The sequence below is a fragment of the Meleagris gallopavo genome, chromosome 2, assembly GCF_905368555.1.
Source record: "Meleagris gallopavo chromosome 2, MGAL_WU_HG_1.1, whole genome shotgun sequence".
Classification (NCBI taxonomy): domain Eukaryota; kingdom Metazoa; phylum Chordata; class Aves; order Galliformes; family Phasianidae; genus Meleagris; species Meleagris gallopavo.
In genome coordinates, this window is record NC_139405.1 from 106,017,220 (window position 1) to 106,037,751 (window position 20,532).

Below are 20,532 nucleotides of genomic sequence, written 5' to 3' on the forward strand. Positions count from 1 at the left end.
ATTTAATTCCAGACAAGGCTGCCCAGGGCCCCATCCAACCTTGAACACCTCCAGGGATGGACGGGGCATCCACAGCCACTGGGCAGCTGTTCCAGCACCTCACCACTCTCTCTGTAAAGAACTTCCCCCTGACATCCAACCTAAATCTTCTCTCCTTCAACTTAAAAGCATTTCCCCTTGTCCTGCTGTTACCTACCCTTTCAAAGAGTTGACTCCCCTCCTGTTTATAGGTTCCCTTCTTGTTTGGATTATACCCACCATATAGTCTGGATTTGGTACATTCTGACTTCTATCAGTTCAGGCCAATGAAAGATGGACTGCATGGACAACGTGTTCCAAGCAACGATGCCATCACAGCAGCTGTGAAACAGTGAGTCACTTCTGCTGGTGCAGATTTTTATGAGCATGGTGTGTAGGCTCTTGTTCATTGCTGGCAAAAATGCAAAGCTAATGGTGGTGACTACACTGAAAAACAATATTTTGTAACTGAGAATTTACGCTGTCAAATAGTGTTATTGTTCTTTTTGTACCTGTTGTAGTTTCCATGGAAATAAGTAGGAGGCATTACTTTTGGAGCGACCTACATACCCTAGGGATGACTTCCACTAACAATTTTTCATGACAGCTAATTTCTACAGTGTCTGAGAAACTCATGGCTGCTGGAAGGGAGCTTGTGAGAGAAATGAGGTCTTACTGCAGTAAGATTCTGGGGCTGAAATCTATTCGTCCAGGAAAATGCAACTGGTTACGATTGCAAGGGAACCATTTGCACCTTTTTAAACAGCTCAATAGTTTGCATGCACATCACCAGAAAAAAACCAGAAGTTAATGAAAAAGTTATTCCTCTTTATTTAAAGAGAAATAAAAATTAAAGCTCTATTAAAATGTTTTAAAAGGGTTAAGAAATTGTTTTAATAAGAGCCAGGGGAAGTTCTTCAACATTTGGAAACTGATCATAGAACCGTAATATATCATAGAACCATAGAATGGTTTGGGTTGAAAGATCATCCAGTTCCACCCCCCTGCTACAGGCAGGGACACCTCCCTTTAGACCTGGTTGCTCAACATCCTGATTTGGATTTGCCTTCCAACCAGAGAACAGGTGCCTGGGAGGTATGAAATGTAATACTCTCTTCAACAGAAGGTTAACCAATAGTACTGTAATAAAATATAGCAAATGTTATTACTGCTTTTAAACAGTACATGGAACAGCATGGCTTTGTGCTTATGCACTTTGAAAGATGACTGAGGAGCTTGCATCCTTTCTTGCTGGCTATAAGGTAGGGGTAGAATACACAGCTCTGAACATCACAAACCTACGTCACCAGCAATTTTCAAACGTAACAGGGGGAAGATATTTTGATTCCAATTAAAACAAGAACCATCATGTTTCAAAATAATTACTTTAAGTGAAATTTTATTTGTTTTGAAGCCACAGTCCAGAGATAAGGGCTCAGGACTATTCTCTTGCTGCTAAGGGCAGCCTTGGTTCATTCACGTGGACAAAGGAAAATCCAGCTTGGGATATTGAACAACCTGGTCTAGAGGTAGGTATCCCTGCTATAGCAGGGGTTGGAACTGGGTGATCTTAAGGGTCCCTTCAAACCCAAACCATTCTATGGTTCTGTAATTAGAACAGTATGCCACTGCTTCCCTCACTGCACAAAATCAACAAATATATTGCAGGGATATTAAAGAGTTAATAGGTTGTGCTCCATGCTTCACAGCTTCACTGTTTCAGCAAGTTTCTAGTAACACCTAATTAACAAGTCTCTGATGAGTTGTTTCTTAGAGAGCTCAGCCTTGGTGCTCCATGCAAACCTTGGTCAACTCGCCAGCTGTGCAGCTATGCCACCCTGCTGCCCCTGGACGAGAGAATGCTGTGTTTCTTATGGACAGCTCGGAGAGGTCATTCATAGCCCCCCTGCTCAATAAAAAAGTTTATTTACTAAACTTGGAAGCATTTAGTACAAAGCAAAACACAGCAAGCTACATCAAAGCCTCCCTATTATCACTCCCTAGTGAACTGTGAAAATATAAATTCAAAGCTGACAAGCTAGTTAGACTTTTAACTAAAATCTGACTGCAATTAACTTTAACCATGCCACTCTGCTACTGTACTTCTGGCACCAACTTTGAGAAGTGGCCCAAATTCTTCAGAGGAACAGAAAGACCATTTATCTACTACATTTATTCAGGGCAAACCTCCTTCGTGTCAAGCAGGGAATGTAGCGTTGCTGATGGAGACTGGCAGTGATAAAGGAGCCAGTATGATTTTCAAATGAGTAGTATGCCCTGCTTTCCCAAAAGCTGGAGAAAAGTGAATAATATGCCCTCCTAAATAACAACTGGGTACCAATTCTGAGACGCACACACAGTGGGAAAAGGTGCCTATAAATTACTGGGCATATAAAGCTACTGCTTTAACAAGGCTTCCTGCTTGGATCTCCTACAGAAATGGATTTTTACTTGTAAAGGTTGATTTAGGAAAGTGATTCAGAAAGAGGGAGAGAGAAGAATCATCTATGTATAATAACGTTAAGAAATGACATTCATTTACAGAATAATTTGTACTCCTGGGGTCCCTCCCAAGACTCCTTGAAGTCCTATGCACATTCTCTGTACTGATTCATTTTCACAGTACCAAATCTGTAAGACAGAGCCCTACACAAATGTAACTCATTACCTAAGGCTCCATGTAGAAATGAAAATAGCACCTATCTTTTATGTATTTGCAATACATAAATCGAGAGCTGTACCCAAAGCACAGTCCATTCCAAATATTTATATTTAGTGGAAGCTTTAAATCTGGAGGCCAAAATCATCATATTCAATGGAAAGAGGTGACCCTCAAATGCACAGGTCATACCTTAAGTGGGTTAAATGGCCCTTCACTGGTGCTGTGCTCTTCTCCTGAATTTTAGATGTTACATCACTAAGTTTAACCTCTCAGCTAGGACTAATCTCCCTCCTCTTTAGGTCTCCAGCTTAACTCTGAAACAATTGAAGAACACAGTCTTGACTCCATCATTATCTGCAAATCTCCACAGCAACAAGATAACTTGAAGGACAAAACAAGAAAGCTAAGTGGGTACCTCTCACATGACACCCTGAAGATGATTGTGTGTCAGGACTCTGAAGTGGTATTAAACACCACAGCTCTCCCTTGAGAGCAAGCTCGTGTTTTCTTTCAAGGACTTCAGACCTAGGAAGACAGAATTCTCCTACCAGAATGACAATACAGGTTCCAGAGGAACTGGTTACTGATTAGGACAAAACAGTTTTGCAGCTTGTAGTTCAAAATTCTGAACCATAAAAAGGGAAACTCCTTGGAAATCTTAGTACAAAAAGTACTTCTGAGACGCTATGGCAGAGTTCTAATATTCTGTTACCTGACAGTAGCTCCAGATGTATTTTCCTCGCTTCCAACCTTGCAGTCTCCCCCAGAATGCTGCCAGTTCCCATCCCTTCAGCCATCCTTCTCACTCTCTTTCTTTCAGGAATATCACCTGTATCTTTCCAGACTTTGTCCCACAGTGGCCTGGCTCAGTGCTTGTCCAAGAGCTCTGGCAGGTGAATCCTGGTGAACCTTGCTCAGCAGCTGAAGATGTCAGCAGATCCAGCTGTCTGCACACCACTTTGCTGAAGGTTACTGTCATCACCATACAGCAAAATCAGCATAGAACATCTGCCTGTAAATTAGTCATTCCAATGCAAAGCCACCCCGCTGACAGGCTAAGCCAAAGTGCCATGTTGTGTACTAGAATGGATAAGGTATACGTATGCAATTCTTCTTCAGCTGACTCTGCAGAAGGAAACATGTCTAGGAACAGAAAGATCTTACAGCCCCATAGATATACCTAAGCCCTTCTGTCCTCGGGTGAAGAGCATTCTGTTCTAATACAAGAAAGAATGAAGGTTCAAAATCAAACTGTAATTCTAGACTGTGATTTGAACAATATTTGCAACAGACCTGCAAGACTTCTGTGCTGTATGTTTTAGATATTACCAAGTGAGTGGAGGTGCCACACTTTTGAGGTAGAAAAGACATCTGGGAGTCTATAAACCACGCAGTGAGTTCTACAACCAGAGTCAGCTCTGTGGGTTAAAGCAGAGGGGACAGCATCACCACTAGACTGGAAGATTCCCAGAAAGCAAGCACAAACCAGGACTGGGCACGAAGCCCTTTATTGTTATCAGTGTTTTTGTAAAGTCAGTTGCCAGGAGTGACAAACCTCTGTTTTCTAGTAGCAAGTGTTAAAAATCAGAACACCCAGACTTTTGTTGCTGAAGAGCAAGGGCTATACTGATGGGCGTCTCTTGGAGACACCCATTTCCCTACGACAATGGAGGAAAAAGGAACAGGCCATATTTTCTGCCTTTGGATGCGATCCATCACAGTTGCTACACACAGCATTCCTTTGCCATTTGGTAACTGAGAAACACTAGGCTTATTAAAAAGGAGGAAAAAAAATCTCTGCGGTGCTTTGGTTGGTAAGCACTGGTCAGAGGAGGTCTGCTGTAATGAATGGATGTCAGAGAATCAGCAGCCCAAGTGATACATTAAGTACTAGCTGTCAAAACAAGGGCTGCTACTTCACTTTACCAGAAGCAACCATTTATACAAACACTCCTGCAGGTAGATACCTCTCCACTTCTTGCTTGACCTCAGCTTTCCAAGAAGCACAGACCTGCAGGGTTACATACCCTCACCCTCAGACGTGTACATAATGTGGTGCTCTGGAGCACTCCTCCCTCCCATCCTGGTTTTATGTAAGCAGCCTTGCTTTTGCAGGGATTTCTGAAAAGCTGGAGACAGTCACGCTTCAGGAATCTCTCAAAGTTTAATTAAGTAACGATGTCCTAAAACCACAACATAGCTTTACTAGGCACTGTGGCTGTAAAGTTCAAAAGGTAAACAGGCAAGCACATACACTACACTTCAAAAAGCCCTACTGGTTCTCCAGAAATAGCCACCAGCAGAAAATGAACGTGTGTGATATGTCTGCACTTAAACATTCTCACTTATCATCTAAATATTTCAATGCACTTCATAAAGAAGTGCATGCTTAACATGAATTAGACTAATACCACCTACATGGCATACATGAATCATCCCAAGATTTAGGGATTGTGCAACAGGGATGCAGAGAAGTGACTTGACCCAAGGCTGCACCAGCATGTGGGTGGAAGCAAAGCAAAGAGCCCCGACTGCAAGCTCACTGTGCCTCACCTGAATCACATTCCTGGGATCCACTGCAGGGTGATGTCCTCTACAGACAAATCACATGCTTAAATCCATCTTGGCATGAAAATGCCAAGGGTCTTGGAGAGAGGCGTTTAGAAACAGAGATTAATAGAAGGCTTAACGAGGCGTAAGTTAAAATGGGGACAACTTGCCTTCCAACTTGTTAGTGTGCAAGTCACAACAAAAAACTTCCTTTTCCAGTTGCCTGCTGACGTATAGGATTACACAATTTTCTCTCATCACCTTGAAGTTTGGCCGAGCATTCTCCCTGCTTTTAAGATGAAATGTAAATGAATGCCTAAGCTTCCAGCATTAGCACAGTCACAGATAGTAAGTGGTTGAAATTAGGTCACTTCGGCCAATGCTGTATCACTCCCCACAGAACATTCATTCTTCAGTTCAGGAGAAACATTTTCAGACAGAAGCAAACTTGAGAACTGCATAACCTGACATTCAAGTGTTTCATTATATCATTGCCCCAGATACAAGCTGAGCAGCACCACAAGGTTTATATAAGCAAACTATTATGGTGGTCTTCATGGAACATTCTGAATTTTGAACAGAAGCCATTACTGCAAAGACTGATAAGACAGAAAAGGAAGGTACTTAGAAAGCTCTGTAACCCACTGGACTAAATGTGTTGTTTACTGATCAAGGACCCAATTCTGGGACAAGCTGAGTCACAAAGATTTGAAGCCCTCAGATAATTCAAAAGATTGTTGGAGGAAACAGCTTTCATTTGACCACGACAAGCAGCGAGTGGCATACAGACTTAATAGCTCCTGATATACTACACATTAAATATAAGAAATACATGAAATGTTGCACATGGCACTGGTGAGACTACAGCTTGAATGTTGTGTTCAATTTTGGGTTACTTACTGCAAGGAGGAAGCTGGGTTGCTTGTGTGCAACAAAGGTGGTGAAGGGACCAGAAAACAGGATGTATGAGGAGCAACTGAGGGCACTGGGGTTATTTAGTTGGAAAAAGGAGGCTAAGGGGAGACCTCATGGCTCCCTACAACCACCAGAAGAAATGCTGCAGTGAGGAGGATGTTGGTTTCTTTTCCGACCTGAGAAGTGATAAGACGTGAGGAAACAGCCTGAAGTTACACCAGGGGATGCTAAGATCGGATATTAGGATAAAACTTCTTCCTGGAGAGGGTGGTCAAGCATTGGAATGGGTTGTGCGGAGAAGTGGTGGAGTTCTCATCCTTGGAGGTATCGAAGAGATGTGTGGACGAGGATACATGGTTTAGTGATGGGACTCAGTAGGTCAGGTTGATGGTTGGATTTTCATCTTGAAGGTCTTTTCCGACCTAAGTGATTCTATTCAGATTAGTGAGACATCAGACAAATACATATGCACAGAAGGTTACCTGGAATAACACATTCCTAGAATTAGATGGCTTTTTTCACATCAGCTGTTTTTCCTCCATTAGGGGACATATTGGTCTTATTAATAATAATAATTTTAAAAAAGCAGCACTTGCAAAGAATTTGAAAATAAAAACAACGTTCCTACTAATTTCTATTTCTACTTGAAAATAATTGCTTTGAAATATAAAAGTTGCCTATTTTAAATGAATACAAACTTTTTTTTTTCCCCCCCCCAAAGAAAATGATCTTATTTTCTGCGAACTGGAAAGCATTTCCTAATTAGCATTAGCCTCTGACTAAGTCAATGTGCAAGAGGAGCTTTCTTCCTCCTGGCTTACAGAAATTTCTTTGTAAAAACTACTGAGAATAATAATTTTCTTTCAACTACTGAAGAACTAGGTGACATTTAAATTCTTCAATATTCTGGAAAATAGAATTTTAGGGCAGACAGGATTTTTGATCTTCCCTTCACACAGGTGACACAGGATCCAGTTAGCCTGAGTTCAATTCTGCTGTCAACACGTTCCAGGACTCGAAGAATAGCAGATCATGATGAGAAAAGAGATGACTTAATAAGAGAGCAAAACAAATAATAAGAAAACTCAATTACCAGCATCTCAGAGACAGATCTATTTCCCATTAACTGGACTCTGTGGGGTCTAATCATAACTGGCCTCGTCCATTACACAGGAGCTCAGTGTAAGGGACATCCAACTAAGTATTACACTTATCTTCAGCTGAGTTAAATGAGAGATGGTCACCAAAACGGATGTCATGAGCCTTGATCCAGGTTGGATGGGGTCCTGGGCAGCCTGGGCTGGTATTAAATGTGGAGGTTGGTGGCCCTGCATGTGGCAGGGGGTCGGAGCTTCATGATCCTTGAGGTCCCTTCCAACCCTGGTCATTCTGTGATTCTGTGATCCTCCACACAAGGACTTCCTACCAGCTGGTTTACGCTCATCTCTGCAGAACTTTTTGGAGGTCCCTCATGGACTGTGCAACAAAACTCCACAGGAGCTAATTACCATAACCAGCAACATTTTCTGCTCCAAAGCCAGAGCACGCTTCATCCTGTCTTCACTACTACCCACAGGGTTCATATTACTTAAGAGTCCGCCAAATCGAAACGCTTGGATGTACAACTCATTTCCCCCACAGAGAGGAAGAACAAACCACATACAAAAGACAGATGTCACATCACTTAATCCAGTGTAAGGAAGAGTTCAGACAAAGTTATGTGTCCAGAAACATCGGAATCTGTACAGAACAGTACAGTACTCAATCATTTCCCAGCTGAGCAAAACTCAGGTTTGCTTGAGCTCCTCTCAACCTTTATTATATTTATAGACCTTTGCTTCCTTGCTTTTCCTCTCTATGCCCCCTCCCTGCGAGCATTCCAGGCCAGGCTGGATGGGGCTGTGAGCAACCTGGTCTAGAGGGAGGCGTCCCTACCTATTGCAGGGGGTTGGAACTGGGTGATCTTAAGGGTTCCTTCCAACCCAAACCATTCTATGATTCCTCTTAGCAACAACTTGACTTAGTATTCAAAGCTGGACAGCACTCATCCTTAGTACTAAATGCTACTTCCTTCCCAAAAAGCATTTTGGAACAATACAGCAAGCCATCATCAAGATGCTGGTAATTGACATCATTTTAAAGCTAATGATAAAGCAAACAGAAGTCGGAAGATACTTACTATCCCACTGCACCATCTTCTCCATCATATTGTTTTCTTAATTTCTAAATATGCATAGTGGATAATCTAATTAGTAACACTAATCAGCTGGTCATATTTGCCTTTCAATATGGCAGCAGCAAAACAATTCAAAGGAAAACACTGGAACTGATGATAGCTTGCAAAGTGAGAATATAGGGAGAAAAAAAACACAAATAAGGGATTTCTTCACCTTGCCCTATTACTTTGACAAAACTCAAATAAGCCCAAGTTGACAACATTTTAAAACTAATCAGGCAGTTGAGACAGGTCAGAGAGGAGGAATTATCTCATCCACTCTCAAAGCTTCCCTGAAGAAGATATTTCTCCAGATTGGAAAGCAAAAAAAGCTCATTAGGAAAGTCAAAATACTAGACTAGAAGTGGAAAAGCTCATTTCCCTGGTTTTACATATATTCTCAGGTTGAATAATCTATTTTGCTCCAAATTCTGATCCAGTTATGCCATCTGAACCAACCAGCAGCTCCATGATGGGTTTTGTGCCCCAAAAATCAGAAGAAACCCTCGCTGAGAGGTCAGACACCTGTTTATAATTAAAGTCAGCAAAAATAAGACCATGCTGTGCAAATCTATCCCTTCTGCATGCTGTTTGAGAGGATCTGGTCACTTTCGTGGATGATAATATAAGATATTCTTTTTCCTGCTTTCCAAAGGAGAATACATACTGTTATTTTCCTATCATTCCCATTGTTGCTCTACTCCCATGGGATCCCAATCCCAAATTCCCCTATTCCTCCCACACAGGAACACGCTCCTTTGTGCAAAGGTCCATTATCTTGGCTCTGTGCTACGGCAGCAGAAGAAAAGAGCACACAACATACTCTCACACCAGGACATCAAGGAAAGGAGGGCAGATAGCAGCCTGCAGATCAACTCGCTGTCAAGAACTTGCCCACCTGCCTTTCAAATCAACAGGAAGCCACCTGCTTAGTTCACACTTCCATCCACAAATCCTGTTGTGGTAGGATCAAAAAAGTGTACTTTTCCTTGTTTTGAACTACTGCACTGGAATTTTTATTTTATTTTTTAAAGAAAACTCTTTGATCAGACAAATATTTTTAAAAAGAAAAACAAAACAAAGTCATCCTATAAAAGCACAGGCCCACGACAAGGGCTGTTTGGAAGGAAGAGATTATTCATGATGGAAATAAAGTTGACTTCATTCCCCAGTACCTGTGCTCACATTCTTAGGCACTAGTGTGCTACTTGCTCAAAGTATACACACTTGTTCAAAAAACCAAACAAGCATCCAAGTTAAACCAAGAAACCCAAGGCAAAGCACAACAGCATGACAAGGATTTCTTTTGTGCATCCAGGTTAAGCAGCTGTGCCTTTTCTAACAGCATTTCATGGTTCCTTATACATCCCTACTCATGCACCCTATGTAGAAGAGGGATTCCAGATCTCATTTGTATGCTACTTCATGTAGAGCTGGATTCTTCCTCTCCCCTCTCCCACCTTCATGCTTTAAAAAAAATAAATAAACAAAACACCAAATGCACAACTCACAGTGGAGAAATCCACCGAAGGACCATTTTTTCAGGACAAGGTGTTATATTCCATAGAGATGGCCTCACTCTGTATATAGAGACCCAAACTGGTTCAGACAACATGAAATCTGCCACCAACAAAGGCATCTCCATCCATTTCCCCAGTTACTTCCCCAGACTCACTTATGGATGTGAGCTGCATCCATATAATGTCTGAGGAATCTCGTTTTCTTAATTATTATTATTTTTTTTAAGAGGTGGAGAGAGGTGATTCACAAAAAGAGAAGAACTCCAATTTTCACTCTGTTTAGACTTTTCTTCTTAAAAACGTTTACAATCTAAAAACACCCACAATGCAAAAAGCAAGGGCAGCAAAAATACACCTCCAAAAATGCAGTGCAGCTTTCACACAAAGTGTAGTTAAAAAATGACTAAGTTTTCTTGATATATGAATTTGCGGGTAAACCATTTATCAATGACCTGTTTACCTGTGCAGCAGAGTCCCTCAAGTCGAGGGCCATGTCATTCCCCTTTGACTGATTAATTAGCCAATCAAGGGATATTTTTCACTGTGAGGCATGATGGTTTATTCCAGCTAATGCATGGTCTCTAATGGTAACACATTAAAGCCAACTCGGCTGTTTATGCCTATCGAAGTGACCAAAAGGGAAGGAGAGAAGATAAATCAAAAGAGCCTCCCCCAGTTTTCTTTCAGTTCCTAACAACCCCCCCAAGGAACTAATGCTAGAAGCAAGGCTCTCCTCCAATGAAGAGAGAAGAAAAGAAGAAAAAGCCCCATTTCTTCCAGACTGGGAGATGTCTCTTTCTTCTCCCTCTCTCTGCTGATATCTCAACGGCTCTAATTTATCCTCAGTTGATTAACAAGGTGTTTATAGAATAGGCAAAAAGCATCAATATTTTGCTCCTCCTGCTTTTATCAAAAATGCAACGAGGACACCACAGAGGCTAAAGTCACTTGTACCAGTTCTCCTGAAGCAATCTTGTCTGTATGAAGGAGTATTAACAGCATGGCCCCAGTTAACACCTTGAGCCTAATTCAACTTCATTCTGACTTATACAGTATTACAAGTTACCAACTTAGAACAATGTTTTAAACCCACTTAGAATCACAGAATCACAAAAGGTTGGAAAAAACCTCCAAAAGCACCCAGTCCAACCACCCACCTACTACCAGTACTTCCCCACAAACCCATGTCTCTTAGTGCAACTAAGAAGTATCATTTCATGCTACTGTGTGTTGCCAGGTGACTTGCTCTATCTGCACCACCTGCATTTAGCCCTTTAGCTGTATCCTCACGCTGTTCTTGTGAGTCTGCCCATGTTTGAAACACAACCAGTGCATGTTAGTGATACAAACCTGTGCTTACTGCTTTGAGAATCTATTTCCAGACTAGATGTGGCTCTGGGCAGCCTGGTCTGCTGGTTGGTGACCCTGCACATAGCAGAAGGTTTGAAACTAGATGATCATTATGGTCCCTTTCAACCCAGGACTATATACAAAATAGAATTCTATGATTCTATTCTGCTGCATTTTTTTTTGTTTGGCTTTTAAAGGAAATCCTCATCTCTAGCTGTTAAGAATCCACAGTATGCAGTAGAGCAAAACTGGAAGACCAAAGAAGCAACTGAAGTATTACAGCAGTATTAAAATTACCACTAGCAAGGGCTTTTTACATTTCATTCAAATAGTCAGAAACAGCAACAATAAAAACCAAAAATAGGTGAACACACAAATCTAATGATACTCCCAAGTATTTTTGCTGCAGAATACAGCAAAGGCACCTACTGAAATTAGTTTCAAGAAAACTAAGCTACTGCAAGCTGGCACTTACAATTTCTTCTGTCATGAAACTCCGTAGGACCAGCAAGGCTCGCTCACACGTAGCACTGAGCTAGGGGCTTGCAACCTTCTTCTAATCAGAAGCAGGCTCCTGGAGATTCCAAGTCTGTGAAGGCACCATTGGGTTGTGCAGACTCTGCCGCTCTACTGCTAGCTTTGTTCCACAAACCAAGAAGGAATACAACGTAGCCTTCACAAGAACTGGACAGATTAAGCATGGAGCAGTAGAGGTACTTAGAAGAACACAGCAGAGGTACTTTGAAGAACACAGACAGCTTTTCCACAGGACACATTGAGAATATAACTTCGGGAGTAAATAGGATGCACCTCATTATTAAATTTCCCCTTAGACCAGTAAAGAAAGAGGTGAATATTTCTAGGAATGGTTGGGCTTCACGTATATACATCATCTTTGGAACAAGTGAATGCCTGGGCACCTGTGCCTCAGCACTACCAAGGGACCTGGAGAAGATGCTCAGTAATGCCCATTTCAGTATTTTCCTACCATCTTCCTCCAGAACCCAACGACAGCAATTACATTTTTACTGCAGTTTCTTAAGGAAGCAAATCTTCCACAATCTCTCTGCCCTGATATTTGTGTACATCACACGCTCCCGGTCTCTCAAGCAACATTTTAATCCAACCTAACAGTAGCTCAGCGATTTCAAAGATATTAAGGCACTCAAGTATTTCATGCAAACAGGCAGCTGGACAGAGAAGGCCAATAGATCAGCGTGCACATGGAGAGGGATTTCAGCATGAGCTCATCTCCTTTATGCCACAGAACCCAAGCAAGGCACAACTACAGGAAACTAAGCTTCATTACTGGAGCTGCGCAAAGAATAACTCGTTGGGAGATGTTTTACTTACATCTTTCCCCATTCCAATGGGTCTAAAAGTGTTAAATTCATCTTTTTTCTTGGCATCGCTTACTAAGGAGCTGGGATTTCCCTTAGGGGACTTTTCCACTGCCCTGCTGACATCATTGTGAGGAAGCCTGCTCAAGAGCAAGGTTGTGTCTTCCTTTTTCTAATTGAAGGTTCTCACCCCCATCACCATTCTTGGCTTTTGCCCACCCTGATTACTATCCCTTCCCGTCCTCTGTTCCTCCCTCCCCCTGACCCTCAGATATTTATAGGCAGAGAGGTCACCTTTTTCTGCCTCTTTTCTCAGAAGAACGTATCCAGTTCCTCTACTCTCTCCTTCTAGGACTTGCCCTCTAACCCTGTCACCCATTTTACTAAAACCTTTTGGTTTTACTAACTCTCTCCAGGTTTTTGATGTCCTCTTTCTGTTCTGCTTCTCGGTTCCAAATCTCTCACGCTAGCTGCAGCCTCCAAAGCAGAACAGTAAAAAGGTGGAGTTAATTTTTAACTAATTTTCCTTTCCTGCAGGTTTTTGTTCCCTGAAAGTACAAAATCAGAGCCTTTTGTCACAGGGAAGAAAATCCAAGAAACTAAAGTTGTCACATGCCTAAAAGACACTGCTGTCAAACCCCACCAAGATCAGCATCACAGCTGGTATTTTGCAGAAAGTTCAGCTGTAGGGAATTGCATCAATTTACCCATAGCTTCAATGGGCCAGTGACAGGGCCAGGCTTTAATGGATTTTCAGTTATGTCCCTTAAGATTAGCCAACAAGGTTTTCTGATAAGTGCTGGGAAACGTAAGTCAGTTGAGGAAGTTCTGCAAAATGTGTCAGAAGATAATTTCCTGATTAAAAAAAAAAAAAAAGGCAACAAGGGCAGATAGTTACATTTCTAATGACTAACACGGAAGAAATCACCGCGAACTCGAGACTTTCGGGCTGCTCACATCAGGTTGTCAGAGGGAACTTACGCAGGTTTACATTCAAGCTACAAAAATTCGGAGGAAGCAGATTACTCATCAAATGGCCTGAGACATGGAAGTGAGATGGATGCAAAACATTCAGTTTTGTACTCGTCTCAAACGGAGTTCTTACAAATGTGCCAGCAAATCACAACCAGTCCCCCGGCCCCCAGAGTGAAACCAGTGCCAGAATTATGTTGTTCAGCAACCAAGTTGGGACTGTCTGTAACTCATTCCCAAATCCTCAGTCTCACTCAGGAGTATTTTCTCCAGTGATAAGGCTTCATCAGGAAACACAGCTGGATGGAGGAAGGAAATTCTGAGAAGCAAAAAAAAATAGTGGGGGTTCGAGGAAGTTCAACCAGATAGGAACTAATGGAATTTGTTTTTCTGTCTCACCGGCTCCCAGTGTACCTAAGCAAGCGAGAAAACCAGAGGGAAAGTGGGGGCAAAAGAGGAGAAAAAAAAAAAGCCTGGCAGATCTTACCCTGCAAAACAGGTCCTCACTGCACGTCCCCAGAGAGCATCATAATTACAATTCAATATTTTCGATCACTTGCTCACCCTGGGAGAAACTACAGACGTTTCCAATTTAATTCCACTCTGAAACCCAGCCATTGTCTTCTTCCCCCCATTTTTTTTTTTTAATTAAAAAAAAAGGAGTCCCTGTGTAGTTTATTAAGGAAGTTTTAGTTGGACACACGATTTATCAAAATCTTTATTAAGTGTCTTTGTGTATAACATTCAGAAGAATTAAAGGTTGTGCCTAACATGATTAACACCTATCCCAACGCCATCCAAACAACAAATCCTGGTTTTATTACTTCTAGAGAAACTCCTTTCAACCCTCAGGGGCAAATAGAATTTCCTTCCATATCCTTTGCGTTTCCACTCTTTTGCAATCTTCACTGTCCTCTAGCCAATTCCCCTTCAGTTTGATAACACAAATAATCCAAATTTCAACATCCTTACTTGCTGCAGTGGTGTCAGTGTGACACAAGAGTAAAAGATCCATTCGCCAGATCAGTCACTGGCTACTGAGACAGCTAAGAGTGAGCCTGAAATCTGCTTTTCAATTAGGACGTCACAGACCAAAGTAGCACAAAATGTCTCCTGCCAAAGACACACAGGTCAAGATCATAAAATGACTGTTAATAAGCATACAGCTAAGACTGAGTATGGTTAACTGGGACAACATCTCTCAGACATACTTGATTTGCTGAGACACCAGCAGCTCAGAGGGGGCATGTTTTTGAGGAGGACTTCAGAGAAGGCAGGGTTATTCTGTAGGGTCCTCACCATGTCACTTAGCCATGAGTTCTTCCATTGGTTTCCACCTGACTGTGGGCACAGATAGAGTTTACTGGATATCACTTTTTTTCCCCCCTCCTTCTCCTAATCTTTAAGAACAGTTTGGTATAACACAAACCAACTGTGTAGCTCAGGACCACAGTGCTGAAGTTTCTCAGTGTAACATCACTGCCAGGATCTACAGCACTACAAGTCACTGCTGGATACCAAAAAAGCTCAAAGGCAGAAGGTTTAGCATCTCAAAGGAGTAAGAGAAGCTCTACAAGTCACAGATGAAAAACTTGGCCATAATACCATCAGACAATGGAATACAATCTTAATCCTCTCTGTACATTTCAGTGCCCCTGATCCCTATAGAATAACAAATGCTCATCCAGCTGAGTCTGTTTATAGCACAAAAATTTCATTATTTCAAGTTCTTCCTTATCTCCCACCCTACAAGTGATCCATTTATGGAATTTTGTTATAAATTTAAATTGGAGGCTTTAAGGGAGAGAGATGGTCAAAATCTAGCCTAGCAAAGTTTGAAGGAACTTGGTACATTTGACCCTACAACTGAACTAGAGAGCTCCAGAGATCTCCTCCAGTCTGTGATTCCATGAAAAGCAATTCTTGCATGCTTCCATGAAATCATACCCAAGATAGTCCTGATCTCGGTTTGAAATAACTAGAAATCTGGGAAACAGAATTATATCTTGGTCAGAAAGTCAAGAGTTGAGAGCTGAGGACAGATCATCCATTCCAAATTTGATTTGGACTGAATGCTTCTCTAACCAAATCTCAGAGAGTGGGGGAGGGGAGAGGAAGGGGGCAAGGAGGGAAAGAATCTAAATACCTTAGAAGAGGATTTAAAAATACGATTTCATGCTACAGGACCAATTTTTATACATCATCTCGGTTGCACATACAGCGTGGAACATCTAATTGGATTTACAGTTCTAGCACCTATGAAGTATGGAAGCTGTCCTCATATTCTCTGAACAAGGACAGCAGTGTACAGCATTTATCAGCAATCACAGGAGCTGCAACTATAGGGAACCACAACCTACCACAGCCTGAAGGCATACCTCAGGGCTCTGATGGACACCAGAACTCTCCCTACGTTATCTCTGTACAGGAACAGATAGGAACAACTTGCTTCCAAGAGAATGACAGCACTTTCCTGCTCTTCTAGTGCTTTCTCTGCCACATTTAGGCAATACCCAGAGTAGAGGGATTTCAAGAACAGAATGCAAACAAACACAGGGAACAGCACTGCACATCCTCGTGAGGCAGTTCCATTTCTGCCACCTTAAGGACCAGGCTCTAGAACATAATGGGAAGGGTAGAGAGAGTTCACGGGTGCAATGAAATGGAATTGCTCAGAGCTGGAGGGCCTGAGCAACACATTTTTGTTCTGTGCAAACTCCACAGATCTCTGACCCATGAAGGGAGGGGAAAAAAAAAAAAAAAAAAGCAATTGTGCTCTCCCTGTGGCTGCTTAGCAGCAGACGGTAGCCAGAAGACAACAATGCAGCCCCAAATCATATTACCTCCTGCCTACATTTGCATGTGGAAATCTGGCCACTGAACAGGGAACAACCTGTGACTTCTTGCCAGAACCACAGAACAGGAGCTTAGCTTTCAGCAAGGTTGAAAAGGAAATGTGCACAACAGTGGCCATCACCTTCTGCTGGCTATAATATCACTACATTGGTCAAGGAATTTGCACCAACTTACACAGCCCTCACAAGCTGCCACAAATGCATGCGCTCAAACAACAACAAAAAGATGAGGAGCATAAAAAGAAAACAGAATAAACTATTTGGAAAAATATATGAGTGGCTACTGCCTTAGCCATAGCAACTGTCTTTTTCCACTGATTTGCACTAAAACCTTGTTTTTCTCATTTCATAGTGATTTTACTGCAGTGGATCTAAGGTGTATTTATCCAATCAGCAGTGGTGTTAATTGAGAGGGTTCTGTTGGTGGATTTGTACTTACAGCATTTGAGACCTCTAACAGCTCTCATGAACTTGAAGTGCCAAAATGCTTGTATCAAGACAATAATAAGTTAACACTGGTTCTGTGAACAGAAGTTACAGTGAAGTGACAGAACAATTTTCAAGAGTACTGCAGAACTAGCAAGGGGCTATTTCAGAAACTGCCATTCTAATTTTCCACGCCCCATCTTTCCTTCTTGCTGCAAGAGACTTCAGAGACCTCTGAATCAACAGTGCAGTCCTCACAGCATATTCTTCTGTGCTTTTCCAGGTGTTATCTTTTCCAAAGAACACTTCTGGACACATCAGTAGCATCCCATTGTAACCCTGTTTTTCATACACTAATCCAGCAGGCCTATTCTCTGCAAGTGCAAAGTGCTAATAAAGAGAAGAAAAAAAAATAGTAGTAAAAACCTTGACCTCATCACAACAAAGTTGGGGAAGTCTTGCCACTAATTGCAAAGACATGACATCATCACAATTCATACAAATATTTTTTACATACTTTCATAACCTCTAATGGTTCAGAGTACAGCCCTCCATCTGCAGCCTTCACAAAGAAACAAGAGTGATTCTACTTACACAGAAGTCCTTTGATAAACGTGTGATAATCTCATGAACAGAAAGACAACTACGTATTCTTGTGTTAAAAAATAAGCAAAGAATCAAAAGAAAAGTGAAGCCTCTCGTTTACCTGTGTCTTCACACTCTTCTGTCGCTTCCCAAAGATGCAGGACAGGTCATCCTCACTGCGCAATGAGAGATCCTTACCTGGAAGGGGTAAGGGGAAAAAAAAAGCACAATCTTCTCATCTGGTGATGACAGGTACATTTTGATAACCAACTGTAACCTACAAACGGAGAGAAATTACTTTTGGAGCTGCAAAAACCAAGAGTAGTATGTTACAGACACTAAGTGAAAGCTGCCCACGGCTCACCACATACTGCAGGATGTGTGTATGTGGGTGAGGAGACAACCACAGCCTGCTAGTGAAAATCTGTGGGAAAACATCTGTAACATTAACTTGTTTTCTCCCACCTGACATTGTAATTGGCACAGCAAGATGAGGGAAGCAGCCTGTTCTACTCTAATGGGAGAGTTGTATTCTCCTGCACACAAGAAAGTAGAAGGTGAAACTGCATATCTTGGAACTCTAAAGAGAATTTCCTGTCTCTGTCTGAATTAAGGGATCACACCCTTATACTGAAAAAAAATTCCCCATCTTTACTCTCTTAATCTCATATTAATGTAGATTTCCCAGGTTCAAGTGTGGCAGTTAGGACTATGAGCAGTGCCTACGCTCCTCTAGCAGCAAGGCTACAGAACAGCACCAGGAACTTTTGATGGTTGCTGCTCCCTTCTCCTGTTTTTGTGTAAGCTTGTCTTGTTTAGTCTGAAAGGAAGCAGGATCGGACTTTAACAACAAGGGCCACAACAACATTAGCCTTTTTCAAATAACTTCTCCTCTTTCCCTGAAAAGGAGGAATTTCCCTGTTTTAGACCACTGAGGGTACAGTCAAACAGGGGCCTACCTTATTTAAGCACTGCAGCCAAACAAATAAGAGCTATTGTTAATATAAAAGCCTTGCTCTGTGTTTTACAGGCTCTGAAGACGCTTCTTTTTTTCTTCTATATTTAGCAAAAGGTTAAATCCAAATCAAAATAAATCCTCTTTGCAACTACCTCAAGCAGGCCATGGTCTCTGTATTTGGAGACCTGAACTACTTTAATTGTTTAATGTCATAAAGTGGCAGGGTCAAGTTAGAACACTTGACTTCCAGGCTGAATTCTTTCAACACACAAAAAAATTTCCAATATCAGAATTTGGCCTTCATTCAGAAGTGAATTACATTTTAGCAGAGGCATTTGTTAACAAAAAAAACATCATACAGAGCTTTAAGTTTAATAAATTAGCCATTAGTGGAAACTGAGCCTAGCCATATAGTGAACCACATCCATACACACGGGTGTGTGAAAGGGGAACACTACCAACAGTGATATACAGCAAGTGGTTGCCAGGAGCAGAAGACAAGTTTGGCTGAAATCAAGTCATCACTCTAACACAGAAAGAAGCTACCAAACCTCACAAGCTTTTCATACAAGATTTTCTGGCCTCCAATCGCTGTCCTAATTTACCCAATAAAGTATATAACAGATCTAAGAGGGCTTTCCTCTTCCTGCGTTCAGATTTAATCTGATCACTGATCTTATCCACATGATCTCTTAGCAAGGGTTACTGCAGATTGCAGAGGATAGTGCAGCACAGATAACGCAGTTACTTGGCCACCACCTTTGCCTCTCCGTCCAACCCTCCTCCCATAAACACAGCTGAGAATATTCATTGTTCCTTAGTCAGCTGATGGTTCCTACAGATAGGAATTGATTTATTCAGCAATATCACCCTACAGCCATCTAGAAAAGATGTAGAAAGAGGAATAGTGTACTCTAGGTTGCTGCAAAGGGTATTTCTAAACCACCATTCTACTTGTTGTATATGGACTACAGAAGGGAACAGATCAGTTGGACATGTTTTACTAATCTTGGCTACAGATTAAGAAATAAAATTTCCTCTTACCTTTTGCAAACTTCATATAGTGGACACGCTTCTTAGAGGATTTTGATTTTTCCTCAAGATTAAATGTTTTCTTCTGATTAGTCACTGAGGATTCTTAAAGGGAAAAAAATGCAGGTTCACATCCTACTAGAAAAACATTAACAACCGAACTCAAACAACACTGTATTTAACTTTCTCTTTCAAAACAACTTATCACTGAAGGAAGCACAGTAACCTCTCTCAGAGACATGTCAGTGCATGACTTTTTGCCATATCCCCTTCCATTCCCATTTCCATTCTAGTGTAATTTGAATAGACAGATACAGGTACTGCAGATCAAAGGCAAAGCCTAATTTAACACCATTTCTATGGTAAGAAGAGACTAGTAGGTCAGGGTCAACTGTGTTGTTTATTACAAAATATTTCCAGTCCTAGAGACTGAGAAAGCACTAAGAAACTGGAAAAAATAAAATACTGAATCTAAATGGACAAAAATGGTCACAGACCCACAAAAAAGAAACACAGTACCAAACAGGCTTTTCAACCCTACTTAATGTGCCCTGATACTCCCATGTAAGGAAATTAAACAGCAGCAGACTTTTTCATCCTTAAGGCCAGCAAAAGCTGCCACGTGTGTATTATTTAATTCTGCTAGCTTTCAGAAGAGGGGCTGCATCTAAACTACCCACTGGGAATGGTCTCTAGGGTCAGTTCCAAATTCATTAGGAGCTGTTTAAGGCAGAGTGTTGGCTTGCACAGGTCAAAAGCATGAGAAGAATTAGTCTAACTATTTAACAGTGCAAAGTTCCTGCGCCCTGAGAGGTTATTCTGCTGCTACAGACACACTCTTTGTATCCAGAGAGCATGTTAATTTACAGAACTACCTCGGGAGGAGGTAACCTGCAATCCTGTAACAACCACTTTATTGGTGCTGTCCTGAAGGGAAATAGGCACTGCAGGATTCCATGCTCCATCACTACAGAAAAGGCTACTCAAGGTGAGGTGTTTTTTTTTTTTCTGCCAGTGGCAACTGGGATGGGTAGATAAATCAACCCATACCCTGAGGGTCACGTTGAGTCACTGTTTTCATACCATCCCACCCCTGGCAGCTCTGCAGCCCAAGCTTTTCTGACACTGGAATTT

At 41.6% G+C, this 20,532-nt stretch overlaps 1 protein-coding gene across 3 annotated transcripts in view; it reads right to left on the bottom strand.

The window, feature by feature from the left end:
• PINX1 (PIN2 (TERF1) interacting telomerase inhibitor 1) overlaps positions 1-20,532 on the bottom strand; it is a 64,683-nt gene that overhangs the window by 33,917 nt on the left and 10,234 nt on the right. For all 3 annotated transcript variants that reach the window (XM_085218313.1, XM_085218314.1, XM_003204612.5), the window contains exons 5-6: positions 19,411-19,503; positions 17,530-17,606 (exon numbers count right to left, since the gene is read on the bottom strand). In XM_085218313.1, coding sequence (XP_085074439.1) covers positions 17,530-17,606; positions 19,411-19,503 — 170 coding nt within the window. The remainder of the gene's footprint in view (positions 1-17,529; positions 17,607-19,410; positions 19,504-20,532) is intronic.